The 14,725-nt window shown below is 40.9% G+C and overlaps 1 protein-coding gene across 3 annotated transcripts in view; it reads left to right on the plus strand.

Annotated features, from left to right (window-relative positions):
• The window catches only part of NKAIN3 (sodium/potassium transporting ATPase interacting 3), a 605,428-nt gene extending 591,268 nt beyond the window's left edge, over window positions 1-14,160 (plus strand). Inside the window, exons 6-7 of one of the 3 annotated variants that reach the window (XM_032882627.1) lie at window positions 2,570-2,639; window positions 12,054-14,160. In XM_032882627.1, coding sequence (XP_032738518.1) covers window positions 2,570-2,639; window positions 12,054-12,063 — 80 coding nt within the window. In that variant the 3' untranslated portion in view covers window positions 12,064-14,160. Of the gene's footprint in view, window positions 1-2,569; window positions 2,640-3,603; window positions 3,671-12,053 lie in introns of those variants that run through there. The other 2 variants (XM_032882626.1, XM_032882628.1) reach the window with 2 other exon arrangements.
• Window positions 14,161-14,725: the final 565 nt, after the last annotated feature.

Consider the following 14,725-nt stretch of genomic DNA (forward strand, 5'->3'; position numbering starts at 1 on the left):
TTGCATTCAAGGTCAGTTGAAAAATTTAAATTGAATCATTCAACAGATGAAGCACCCCAAAATCATCATTTGCACCTGGCAGTAATTGAGAATTTATAAAAAGGAGAATATTGAAATTAATGCAGACCACAGAGAACCAGGCAAATTAAATAATGAGAACTCAAATGTTATGCAAGGTTTAATTTTTCAATTTTATAATTTCCTCTTGAAATATCTCAACTTGAGAAAAGACTTTTTTGATAGAGCTCCTGTTTTTAATTGGACAAATTTATATTCTGCACCAAAATGAAAACAAGCTGATTTACGAGAAGGCCTAAAAATGTTGCAGCATTTATATTTGATTTTTAAAAATCATAAAGAGATAACAATTTATTTTGTTGTCTTATATAAATCTTGGCAAAGATACACTAAATGAAGGTAAAAATAACAGTACCTGGGAGAGTATTTGGACTAAATAACATTACACATATCCACTCTTTAGCAAACTTGCTTGGAGATTACCAGTGCCTTATATAGAGAGTATTTCCATAGTTAAAAATATTATGATTTACAGAGTTGATTAAGATATCAACAATTTCAACTTTACTAACCATAAAAAAATTTTTGAATAAGATTATAAATTAATCTATAAAAATAATAAAACCATGTTGAAAAAATATGTATTGCAGGAATATTCTGCTGATCTGGTATATTAGAGATAGAGATGGCAAAGGAGCAGATTCATATAGTCCATGAATTTATACCAAAAATTATTCTGTTAATGTTACATTTTAATGTTCAAATGATCAATATAAAAAAGTTTTCTTTTTGTTTGGCTTTAAAGCATACAGATATCAGGGTGCCTGGGTGGTTCAGTCAGTTAAGCATCCGATTCTTGGTTTCTGCTCAGGTCATGATCTTAGGGTCCTGGTCTCAAGCCCTGCACTGGGCTCTGTGCTCAGTAGGGAGTCTGGTTGAGATTCTCTCCCTCTTCTTCTGCTCCTCTCCCTGCTCTCAAAAATAAATAAGTCCTTGAAAAAACTATAAAGCATACAGATATATGCTATCTTTATTTTTATAAAAGATTTCACTTTGAATATGATTTTTCAATTGAATGATTTTATTCACAAATGTATATATTTATAATTTTGTTTACTTATAATACCCTCTTTAACTTTGGAAAGTGCCTTGTAATCACATGCTCATTCAACTTTTAATTGGTGTGATTTTCCTTCTAATTTCCTACCCATTGGTCAGCAAGATGGAGTTGATGTTTGATTAGATATCTAATCTGATAAAAATTTTATCCAATCCAACCACTTAAATGGTCCCTAAGCACTGCTTATTCTCTCTGGGAAGATCTTTTCACAGACTGACTCCTCTTTCACTGTTTCTTTCCCTCACATAGTGTCCGGGTAACTTATGTGACCTGGTAGGAAAAGGATGGGCTTCAGGTTCCTCTAGTCTCCAAGGGGATTGACTGGAAATGGTCCTTGCCACCTGGTTGTTGTGTACCCTACGGGACTCCAAAGCTCATGTCTACACAGTGATCTGGTGAAGCTTTGATTGACCCAGCCTTATCTCAGCTTCTTCAATCGAGGTAAAAGGATACAGCAGGCCAGGAATTGATCAACTACACCCAGATTAAGTCAAGGCTTCAGTAGAACTTCTGGTAACCTCAGACAGGAGCTCCTCGAGGCCAACACAGTCATCCCTCTCTAAATCACAGGTCACTGACATGCCTGTCTTGAGCTAAGGATATGACACAATATTACATACCTAAACACATGCTCCCTCATCGAGAGTTCAGTGTCCCTCTATGCCTACATATCTGTTCATGTTATAGTGCCATAATATAACCAAAATTTGATGTAAAGTAACTAATAGTTTTAATGGATTACCAAAAAAAAAAAAAGAAAAGAAAAGAAAAAAGAACAGAAGGTGTAAACTAAGATTAGCCGTGGACATTGTGATTGGAAAAGAAAGACAGAAGCTGTGATCAAAATGGAAAGAAATTAGAATGAATGTCACCAACGTAGTGATTCTATACAGACTGTGAGACCAATACCATGCAACCAGAGAAGAGATGAAAACTCCTTTGCAAAAGATGCCTATTTGTCAAGGACGGCTTGAGGACAAAAGGCATGGACATAGATTGTGTGACTTCTCAAAGGTCTTTCTAAAGATGTCATAAATATTCTTAAGAAAAAAAAAATGGATTCTGGCAATAAGACGAGAAGGTATATCTTCTGATATATAAGGGGAAAGGGCATATCCGTATGCCCAAGGACAAACACATTATTTAAAATCTAATGTTATTTAATGTTACTTCATTTTTCACTAAAGTCAATAACAACTTTGATTTTGTAGTCCATAAGAGGCCAAGTTCTTAATGTGTTTCTTAAAAGTTCCCTGTTTTTTGACCATTGCTAATATTTTTAGCAGGCTTTTATATTGAGTACACATTTCTCCATTTGTGGTAGACAGATTTTTTGTTGATATTATTTTCGTGTGTTCTATTTTAAACACCTAGTATTTTGTGTGTTTTAATTTACACATTTATTCACATGGGGCTATGTTATATTTTCAGTTGATTTCATAGGCGGACTTGATGCACACTCCTACTACCAGGATCATGTTGAGTTAAAGCCTGTTAACCTGTAAGTAAAGGTGTGATGAGATGGAAAATATTAATCCTTCTAACTTGGTCAAAACTAACCAAACCTGAAATAATTTGGACCTGCTACTACTAATCATTGGTTTAATTTTCCACTCATATTTAAACCACACCTTTTACATGTAACCCAACATCATCATTATTATTATTCATTCCAAAAATAATTTGAAATAGGTAACATGGTTTATGTTTCTAAAATGGTATTTTTGTTGACTTTTTTTCTTAGCAGAGGTTGATTGCCAAATTGGAAAAAAAAAATGATAATGTAGTCTGTGAGAAGAGAAACTAAATATGCAACTTGGGGGCCACATTACAGAGGGAAAAAGGGGAGAAAGATTAGGTTAGAACCCAGGCTCTATGCGTGTCATGTCAGGGCCTTCCTGGACATCCCTGAGACTTGGTTCTCCCACCTGTAATATGGTTTCATAGGCAGAAGAGGGAGGATGGATTCAATAGGATGACGTAAGTATAGCGTAGGTAAAATTGCCTACGGCTGTGCCTCATTCTCAAATATTTGACTAACTCTTCCCAGAGGACATGAAAGTAAGTCAACAGCTGCAACAAAAAACACCTTAACCTGAACAGATTTCGGTTGAGTTTAAGGAAAGAGCGGTGGTCACCTGATTGGTAAAATACCAGAAAGGAAGAAAATAGATACAGTGACTCCATTCTTAGAAAACTCTAAGTAACAAATAGACAGCTGCTGAAGATAACATCTATCCTGTGCTAGGCATTCGGCATGGATTGTCTCTCTTAACCTTCATGGAAATACTGTATTAATGAATAGTCCCACTGCATTAAAAACAAAACAGAGGTGCATAGAGATTAGACAAATTTCCCAAAGTCCCACTAGTAGTCAGGGGTAGAGGTGGGATCTCTTCTGATTGATAAGCTAAGATCACCCCTGATGCTGTGGACTTGTTCAGATGACCTTCCTATTCTTTCAGCCCAATGTTCTACAATTCCGTGGTGATAAAGAAAATGATGTAAAACAGGTTCTTCTGTGAGAAACACACACGGAAGTCTTCATCTGCCACCTCTTTGCCATCGTGATTTCTGCCCGCTTCTGCAGCCCCACTCCCACCCCCCACCCCCAGCCTGGAGAAACCTGCCCTGGCTCCTCTAGCCTCTCCAGGTTGAATTAGTTTTATTCTGGCAGAATGATCTAAAGGAAACATAGCTCACAAGCTACACAAATCAGCACTGTGCCTGTCAATGATAGATGTTTAAATAAATGTTGGTTTCTTAAAGCAAATCCAATTTGGAAAATCATTCACCTAATATAACACTCTGGGACTAAGCAGTCACCACCTCATTACTCATGCTACTGAGTGCTCGTAAATGATGTGCTCCAAAAGTTGATATTTGTGGATCTGGGGAACTTGGCAGAGACTGTGACAATAATAAAGATGATGAGTGCGTTGGAAGTGAGAAAAGAAGGGAAACAATGCCTAGTAGTGGCTAAGAGAGTCTAATGTGCATTCATTAGGTAATAAAGAAGGTGATGAATGATTTCTTTCATCTCCACTGTGAAAAAAAATAACCCAGCAGAGGAAATTGCAATATGAAAAATGCAGGTCAGATGTAAGAAACATCTTTCTGTTAAGGAAGGTTATTAAAATTGCAATTGATTAATGTTGTTAATGGAATCTCCTTTTTTGAATGGCGTGTGTATCCGTGTACCTGACAGTGTTTTCTGGCATGGCCGAGGGGCAAGTGACTACTGTCTATGCTCCCTCCAGTCTCTCCTTTCTCTGTGAATCAAGAGTACATGAACTGTACCCATGAGACTACCTGAAAGGCTTTGATCAACTCTACTGCCTCCTCAAAGGGTTTTCTCAACTACCCTGTTCTCTGACGAACTCTCACACCTTTTTAGCTGAATGCAGAATCAACTACAGGCTGCAGAAAGCAATAGAACAAGTTCCTGCTTTGATAGATTATGCGTATTACTGTCAGATGAATATGGAAAGCCTTTCAACCATGAAGAGAGTAGGAATCTGAAAGATCAAACTAAACCTAAATTAAAATCCTTATGCTTGAAACAATTGAAGAGGTCAGTATGTGTGCTCCCGGCTGGTATGCAAATAGTGCTGTTTATCCAGTTGGCATCAGTCAGCCTGCTTGCTTTCTTCTAATAAGGCCATTATTTTGGATTCTGTTGTGCCCAGCTCAGTGATGTCATATCACCACCCAGCAACAGGTTGGAGAAAAAGCCAGGCTTCTGTATGACTTGTCAGGGAAGGGAATGTTGGTGTTTTACTTTAAGTCCCTTTAATCTCCATAGAGTGCAAAGCCAGGTTTTATGAGGAAGTCACTTTAATAAGGGAATCGTGAAAATCCTGAGCACACTCCCAAGTCCACGTATGTGGAAGTGTAGCTTTTGACTCTCGAGAGGTAGTTACAAGCAGACAGTCCATTGACAATTTGTATAGGAAGCCTTCATTCTCATGTTTGATTGTGTCATTGCTCCTAATCATAAATTCCCCTTTTGTGTTCCCACAGTCACATAGTGGGTGAATGTGCGTGTTGGGGGTAATGCGATAGGAGAAAGCATTTTACATATGGAGTTGGTCTTCCGGAAGGGAGAATGGTCACTTCTCACTTGCAGGGGCGAGAGATGGACTAGGGGTTGATACCTGAGCTGATTTAGGAAAGATGATAAGGAGTTAATCGAAAGCAGAAAGAATGGGTGTCCCCTGCATGGAGGCGAATTTGCTTGGCCATTCTACAGAGGGTGAAGCTGAAATTCATGATTATCCAATCTAGTGTTTGTCCTAGGGGTTACAGAACCTGAGTAAGCCTATGAGGAAGCAGATGTTTAAGCAGAGCAGGAACCTTGATGGCTCCTGGCTGGGATGCCCCGGATCCTCAGCAGCCATGGCTCCACCATTTAACAACATCACTCTTCATACCTAAAGCTGTGGAGATGCCAGCCATAAAAAAGAGTGAGATCCTGCCATTTGCAACAACATGGATGGACCTAGAGGGTGTAATGCTAAGTGAAATAAGTGAGACAGAGAAAGACGAATACCATATGCTCTGATTCATATGTGGAATTTAAGGAAAAGCAAATGAAAGAAGAAAAAAAGACAAAAAAAAAAAAAAGACTCAAATGCAGAGAACAAACTGATGGTTACCAGAGGGGAGGTAGGGGAGGGATGGGTGAAATAGACGAAGGGAAGATGAAGACTTAAGATAAGCACTGAGAAATGTATGGAATTATTGAATCACTATATTGTACACCTGAAACCAATGTAACATTAGATGTTAATTGTACTTGAATTAAAAAAAAATGTGTATAGGTAAACAAGATTCCCACTATCCCTAACTACTACCCACGAAACCACAGCCAAGGGACCAGACTTGGCAGAATCAGTGGGGAAAGAAGATCCTGTGAGTTTGACTCTAGTCTGGCATGGGGAAGAGACATGAGAAGTGTAGAATAAGGGGAAGGCCTTGGGTGTCCCCCACACCACTCCCAAACACACACTATGAGGGGATGCGACAGGGTCCATCAGCCATATACTGGTGAAATACCACACCAATAAAATAAAATAAAATAAAATAAAATAAAATAAAATAAAATAAAATAAAGGGGCATCTGGCTGGCTCAGTCAAGTGTCTGCTTTCTGCTCAGGTCATGATTCCGGGGTCCTGGGTTCCAGCCCTACATCACTGTCCCTGTTCAGTGGGGAGCTTCCTTCTCCCTCTCCCTCTGCACCCCCCACTTGTGCTCTCTCTCAAATACATAAATAGAATCTAAAAAAATATTGAAAATGTAAAGATGCTATAGAGATGATTTCAGTGGATGTTGTCTGGGTCTGGCTTTGGCATATGCGACACAAGTCAGGGATAGCCTGTGTTGGAGTCCATCTCCTGGCACAGCCATCAGTGAGGGAGTTGTAAGTCTCAAATAAGAAGATCCTGGGTCTCTGCCAGGACCTCCTCCATCCCTGCCACCACACGCTGACACCACCTTTCATGAGGGGAAACAACAAGCGTGGCTCTTGTCATTGGAACAGTGAAACACGTGGTCAGTGGTGGCTTTGAAGAGGACACCTACCAAGCCGCTGATTATAGAGGCTGCAGTAATACCAAGGGGAGAGGGCTAATAAAAGCAGATTTACTTCTCAGGAAGAAAAATCGCTTTGGCAAAAAGAAAACCCATGCAGCTATGAAAGAGACACAGAATTTCAGTGAACGTCCTAGTGAGCAGCTAAATTAAAGTGTGTCAAAATCAAGATGGTTAGCAACTGGGTAGTGGGAAAATCACACTCTATGTGGCAGTAATTCTTCAGATAGAAATAATTAGACCAAGGTACTTCATCAAAAAAAAAAAAAAAAAAAGACAACAGTGGGAATTCCAAAATGGTTTTTTTTTTTTTTTTTTTTAATATATTTATTTATTTGACAGAGAGAGGGATCATAAGTAGGGAAAGAGGAAGGCAGAGAGAGGGGGAAAGCAGCCTCCCCACTGGGCAGGGAGCCCGATGTGGGGCTTGGTCCCAGGACCCTGATATCATGACCTGAGCTGAAGGCAGAGGCTTAACCCATTGAGGCACCCAGGTGCCCTCAGAACTATGTTCTACAATCGAGATAGAGAGATTGGATGACGCTAGACCTTCCTATGAAGAAGATGCCCCACGACTGCTGTTGAGAGAGAGTTGATAGAAAAGCTTCTTCCCCCACATTCAGCCAATCTGTTTCTAAGGTTTCCAAATGAGAACTTGACTTTTCTCTGGCATCTGCACTTGTCTGATTGCCTTGGCTAGAAACTCATTTTTCTTCACAAAAATTGTCACCTGCTCGGTGGCTGCTGCTGATTGAGTGTCGGCTTTTGCAACGCAATACAAAGACAGATGAGGCTAATTCCCATTTTAGGTGGGCTCTACCGTCAGCACTCACTTGCACCTTCCTTCACTGCCTGGTCTCTCTCTGCCTCTAATGGTTCAAGGCCAGAGGAAATTGGCTTCTAATGACTGGTTGCTGGACAGTGTGGAGGCGGTCACACCCACCTGCTCTTCCCTGAGAAAAACTCCTTCATATCAGTGTCCCTGTAAGTTGGTGCCAAAACCACTTTGCATTCACAGCACCTAGATTAAGAACCATCGAAGAGAACAATACAGAGGTGCATGTGTGCAGGTATATAGGAGGTGGGGAGGTCAGAACAATGTGCTTTCAAACACTGATTTAAAAACCAGCAACCATCAGGGAAACCTGGGTGGCTCAGCTGGGGTTAAGCCTCCAGCCCTTAATTTCATCTCAGGTCATGATCTCCGGGTCGTGAGATCTAGCTCCGAGTGGAGCCCCATGGAGCTCACTTAAGAATCTCTCTCTCTCTCTCTCCCTCTGCTCCTTTCCCACCCTCCCCAACCCCCCACTCCCCCATCCCCACTGCAAGCAAGATCTCTCTAAATAAATAAATAAGCCAGTAACCACGGAGGAACCTGGAGTCTACAACCTGCATTCTCTCCATCACCCCTCTTTCTCGATCAAGCCCCTAAAGATTAATAAAATGATAACTCTCTGTCTTTATCCTGTTTTCATTTGCCCTTGATTGTCTTTCACACTTCCACATTTCTCTATCTATTCTTTCTGCCCCCTGTGGCACACAGCACAAAGTGTCTGTAATCTGCTCAAACCGAGGGCTGCTCGCCCTTCCCATTGCTGAGTGTAGTGTCGGCGTTGGTGGTATAGTGGTGAGCATAGCTGCCTTCCATTGAGTTTAACGGAGTTCTGCTGCCTAAGGGCTTCCATCAGTCCCTGGAAATGGTGGGCACTGACAACAGGCATTAACTTTCCCCGGCAGCCTCAGGAATGGAGAGCGCAACAACCTGTAATGCGCCCAGCCCCTTCTTGGTTGTCCCAGAGGAGAGCCCGGCTTCCCTGCGCGCCTGCCTTACTTAACTCCAAGGGCCATGATTTGGGCTTCGTGCTCCTCCTCTCTTCTTAGCACTTTCCCTCTGTCACTGATATTAATAACTCTGTGATCCATCCTAGGAAATGACTAATTCATTTAAGAGCTATGTAAGGACATACTCTAACGTGTGGCCATCTGACAAGGTAGTGGTGAAACGGCCGTGTTTATATGGCTCAGACTTGTCACTAGGCTAGTCCGTTCACGCACCACCGTTCTCGCCAGGAAGGACTGATGCCACCAACAGCGCAGCCAGCAACACGCAAAGAGGGTCTGCCATGACCGTGACCGATGGTCAGTCATCCATCCGCCCCATGCCTCACTGGGATCACTGAGACCTTCTCATTTGACATGTGGCCCAACTCACTGCCCCCGGAACCTTGTGGAAACTGGTTCTCACATTGCCTTGTAAAGCATGTGAAGCCTTTTCCAAAATGAGAAAACTCGAAACTGCTTGGCGCCCTCCAGGGAAACTGTCAATTCCCGTCTTTCTGAGAACTCTCGGGAATCTTCTCAGTACTTGTCATAGATATTAACAGCAAGAAAATAGATTTACCCAGTGATAAGGAGACATGGAGCACCCTCCCCATCCCTCATTAATTGACCTAAGAAAAATAACTTCATTTTGCCTGTTTCCAAAAGAAAATATCCCCTGACTTTAAAATTAAATGCAATGAACATAAACCAGATTTTATGTTGGAAACATATTTTGTTTGATTTTATATTCACAGCAAGAAATACTTATAATCCCACATTATGACAGGTTCTGGGAAGAAACAAGACATAGGAAAGAAAATAGAATACACAGATATCTTACACACACACAAACACACACACACACACCCCAGAAGTAATATAGAGATACTTAGAAAAGCAATAGAAAAAAGACAATGACAGGCCTCTCAGAAGACACACTTTGAAATAACATCACTAAGTTATTATTTAATTTTATTCTGACTTAAGGGTAGGTGCCCTCAGGTAACTACTAACATACCTATGAACATCTGAAGAAAAAAAATAGAGATATCATTTTATGGTTCCCAAAACTCAAACTGTTCTACCCAGATTCATTAATCAATCATAGCCCCATTAAAAGAGTAATGACTAGATATTATATGTCTCCAGATGTGACACAATGAGAAGACACAACACCACATATGAAGTATCTTGCCACAAGGTCAAGCTTGATCTTGGACTGAAAGTGTAGAAAAAAGAAGAAGAATAGAACAAGTTCAATCTCACCACAAAAGATCAACGTGATGGGTAAACCTAGAAGTTCCCCCAGACTCCCATTAGTACTACCACTAATGAAAGAACTTCCCCTACTGTCTTATCCTCATTCTAGAAGAGATTCACTTGTAAGATGGATGGATGAACTTTAGGACCTTGAATCTCCTTCCTAACTAAGACACTGTATAAAACTATAAAAATTCTGCCATTATAATCTCATCTCTTTATCTTTCTGTTTCAATCCCTGTTAAATTACAATGGGGTAGGGGCACCTAGGTGGCTTAGTCAGTTAAGCGTCTGCCTTTGGCTCAGGTCATGATCTCAGGGTCCTGGGATCAAGACCCAAATCGGGCTCCTTGCTCAGTGGGGAGTCTGTTTCTCCCTTTCCCTCTCCCTCTATCATTCCCCTCCTTGTGCTCTTTGACTCTCTCTATCTCTCTGTCACATAAATAAATAAAATAAATTACAATGAAGGAAAATGGTAGACATGTGAGCTATAAGTCTTCCAGAACATAAGAAATAGAGGAGCAGAGACAATGTGATAGGGAGAAGGGGAGAGAACTAAAGGATTCCAACTCTTTTTTTTTTTTTTTTTTAAGATTTTGTTTATTCAACAGAGATCACAAGTAGGCAGAGAGGCAGGCAGAGAGAGAGGGGTAAGCAGGCTCCCCGTTGAGCAGAGAGCCCAATGTGGGGCCAATCCCAGGACCCTGGGATCACGACCTGAGCCCAAGGCAAAGGCTTTAACTCCAACTCCAAGGACTCCAACTCTTGAGGCCTACAGGAGGGAACAAAACTTACACGAAAGGAGAGTGGTTACCAAAAAGTAAAACTGGAAAGTTGGAGGTTTTTTTCAGGTATTTCAAATTATGACCCAAAAGGTCTACTCTGGGCTATAGAAAGAGTCATTGAGCTGAGTTAACAGAAGAGACTTGCTAGATGGGGCTATAAAATAAATGCAAAACACAACCTCTACGGCAGGATACTTATAATGTTGCCGGAGGGAGGAAACTTACATACCTGAGTGAAACAATCAGAGCCAAATTAAATGTGAAATTGAACACCATTAGCTCCACAGGGGGTACAGCAGACAAGGTAGGAGTTGCTACCAGCAGGGGGAGAAAGCAGTATAGCTGACATGGGAGTACAAGTCTGCTGGGAACAAAAAACATCAACCGAACCCTAAGGATGAATAGGACTTGGAGCCCCTAAGACTTTTTTCATGAGAGAAACAGAGAGAACAAAAGAATTCAACAAATACTAAGTGCCAGCGATGCGGTGGACAGTGCACTGAGGTTGATATTGTGGGAAGATGCGTAAGCCCGAACCGCCACCCTCCAAAGGCTCACTCCCTAGTCAGAATCGATAGACAAGACTAACTAGAGATGGGAGTGTGTATTCCAGAGAAACAGAAACAATAATGTGTGCGTGCGTGCGTGCGTGCGTGCATGCGTGTGTGTGTGTAGAGAGAGAGAGAGATTTTAGAGATTTTAAGAATATGGCTCATGGGATAACGGGGCCAGGCAAATCCAACAAGTATAGGGGCAGACTGGACACCCAGGGAATGGTTGATGTTACAATCTTGAGTCCAAAGGCAGTCCAGAGGCAGAATTCCTTCTTCCTGAGGTCACCTCAGTCTCTGTTTTTCCATCCTTTTAAGGGACTGAATAAGACGTACCCACGACAAGGAGGATAATCTGCTTTATTTAAAGTCTACTGATTTAAATGTGAATTTCATCTTTAAAAAAAACAACTTCACAGCCACCTTAGGTTGGTGTTTGACCAAGTATCTGGGTGCCCTGGCCTACTCAAGTTGATGCATAAAATTAACCATCACAGGATGAGATGTATGTAGGGACATAGATCAGCGTATGAAAGCCAGATAAAGATGATTCTTGAGCTGTCAACCAAGAGGATGCTGTAGGCTAAGGATGTACCTACCGGTTTGGAGACATGCTACTACCCTGTCATCTTTACCCCAAGGCAACCAAAGGCCATACCTTTACATCAGTCCTCCATCACCTCTCTCCCAGGAAGACAATCCTATATTACAATTTTTATACCTGATTGCACACCCTAATCTGAAGACTGGGGTTTTTTGGCTTTCTTATTGCTACAATTATATACACAGACCGCATGAGCAATACCCAGAAACTACTTTGCCTTTTGAAAAGCCTGGATAACTAGAAAGGAAATTCAGTTTTCAATTTTGAAGTTCCTTAAAACAATCCATATTTTCTGTTTTAGGTCGAAATAAGTAATGACACTGACTCTGAAACACGGCTGCTGAACTTGACTTAGGAAGCCAGGCACCACTGAGAGCACCTCTCCGCATTGATATGTCTCACCTCCTCCCAGAGGATGGACTGCGCCTCCCTACTTCCCCACGAGTCACCGAGTTCTTTGGTCACAGCCTATGTGTTATTAGCATTGTGCACTAGAGTTGTAGGTGATCGGGTGGGTATTTTTTTAGTCATTTTCTTCTTACATGAATACTTGTAAATTATTTAAAAATTGTTTTTTCATTTTTTAACAATATTTAATGTGAGGCATGCAAAATGAAAAAATTTTCATGAAAGCCTTCTACAGTCTATTCTAAAAGAAATACTGGTTCTTGTATTGAGGTGTCCAGTCAATGTTGCTGATGACCGCAGTTACCCTATGCCCAATGGACTTTGCATTAACAGATATTACGGGGGGCTATTCACCATGATCTTAGAGCTGTGACAGCTGGTAAATGGGTGCAAACAGCAGATCTGGGTTTCAGACTGACCATGGGGCATTTTCTCAACACCACACAACAAAACTTGAAGTCCTCCTTCGTTCTCAACTTTCCAGAATGCAGAATAACATTACGCCAGTCTAAATTTTCAGATTTGTGCATGTTATCTTGTTCTTCCTGTGTTCTGGAAATTACATCATGGGGGTATGGAAGAATAACATGATTAGCAGATATCTTTCTACTTTTGGAGGGTACATGGGTATTTCTGGCATTCATATTTTCCCTTCTTTATCCCAGTTCTGACACTGGTGTCTGGCCAAAACATACAGCTTCTGGGCTTGGGAGACAGAAATCACAACCATAAATCTGCAATCAGGAATGTTGCTCTTAAGATAACCAAAAGGAGCTTTAAAATGGTGTAGAATCTCATAAAGTCTTCTTAAAAAGATATTTATATTTGTTCAACATCAATTTTTCTTTCTCCGACCCCATCCCAATAACCAAGAAAGTAATATGGGAATCATAATTTTCCATAGAAAAAAAGAACTGCTTTGAAAGCATACCACAGTTTTTCCTTTTGTATCTTTCAATTATTATTTCCCATATCAAAATAAGTTTTGCTCACTTTGTACAGCAACCAACATAAGGTCACCCATTAGATCATAAAATTGCATACGTGTGCACTCCTTCAGTCCAAAAGTTGTTAACTTAGCCCATACATCTCTAAGAAGGCAGTCTATAAAACATCTAAAATCACATGCAAATTCTTGTATGTGTATAGAGGTTCTTTTTTTCTTTTTGGAGTCTATATATTTTATGAGACTCTGTTAAGAATCAGAACTAATACAAAAGTCTACACTGGTTCCTCCCAGTTCATGACAACCACTGTGGCATTCTAAAGGGCCATTTTAGTCACTAGCGTTTGGATTGTGCCCCTTCAGTCAGGAGAATCACGCTGAATCCCATCATTTTTCATCTACTGAATAAACCCAACAAAATGAAGAGGAGTTCATCTGAAGGGACCTTGGAAATGATCAAATCCAAGCCGCCATTGCACGGTTGAGGGATCTGAAGCCTAGGGGATTTGGTGGTCTTGTCCAGAGTCCTGCCTGTATACAGAGGGGCAAGAGCTATGGCCAAAGGAAGGGGAACAGGAAGGCAAACAATAAGGTTTGGTCCCAGGCCCACCACTCTGGCCTTGGACAGAGCTGGACATCTTGACCTTGAAATTTTCCTCATCTGTAAGATTGAACTATAATTGCTACCTCCTGAGGATGAGGTGAGAATCAGATGAAATGTAAAAAGTATCCTGGAAACTCTGACACCCCATATTTGAGAGACAGTTAGTATTGTAATATCAAAACAAGTTGGGCCCTGTCTGGAGTTCTTGCCATACAACCACATGCAATGAAAGGCCCATGAAAACACCAAACTCTTTGAAGTTTTCTAAAAAGTAGCTTGAAAATATTGCCATATTTGAACAACTGGAAACACTGAAGACTAAAAATTGCATTTCCTAATTAAAAATAACTTCTATATTTCGAGATTAATCCATATGATTTTATGGGTAAAGCTAATAGAATATCAAGAATGTAGAAAGTAAGACAGGAGAATAAAAGTAATATGTCAGTATTTTAAACTGTCGTTTCATTGTCCCCCCCCCCACACATGCACAAATAAAACATAATTAACATTTCACAAATTAGCACCATATTAACTTTTGTTGCTGTTCTAACTTCGTGTAAGCGTGTACATACTGGTAAGGTGCCCTGGAGAGTCTTATACCCTGTGTCACTGCAGGTGACAGATTTGAGGAGGAAATCCTTACACTAGTGATTTTTTTTCTATGGATTTTCAATATAGGTGACTACTTAATATGGTATCCCAGCAATCCGTAATGACAGTTCTAAAGTTCCAGAGAATTCACCTCTCATCAGAGACAAGTTAGATCGATCTCCTCTCCTCCCCACTTTGCTTCTCCCTACCTCTCCTCTCCTGGCTGCTCCTTCAAGGTTCTGCTTCCCTATGACAAAGGAATGAAAAGAAGTGCTGAGCTTTGCATTAATGCTCAGTGGTCATACTTGATCTGGGTCTTTCCATGCAGGGCTGTCACGGTCGCTGCTCCTTGGGAGGGAATGCCTCCAGTTCTTGCAATTCTTGCCTCCTGCTTTAGGGAATCCATCCAGTACTGAGAATT

Source organism: Lontra canadensis, unplaced genomic scaffold, assembly GCF_010015895.1.
Source record: "Lontra canadensis isolate GAN:19392208 unplaced genomic scaffold, GSC_riverotter_1.0 scaffold83, whole genome shotgun sequence".
Taxonomy (NCBI): domain Eukaryota; kingdom Metazoa; phylum Chordata; class Mammalia; order Carnivora; family Mustelidae; genus Lontra; species Lontra canadensis.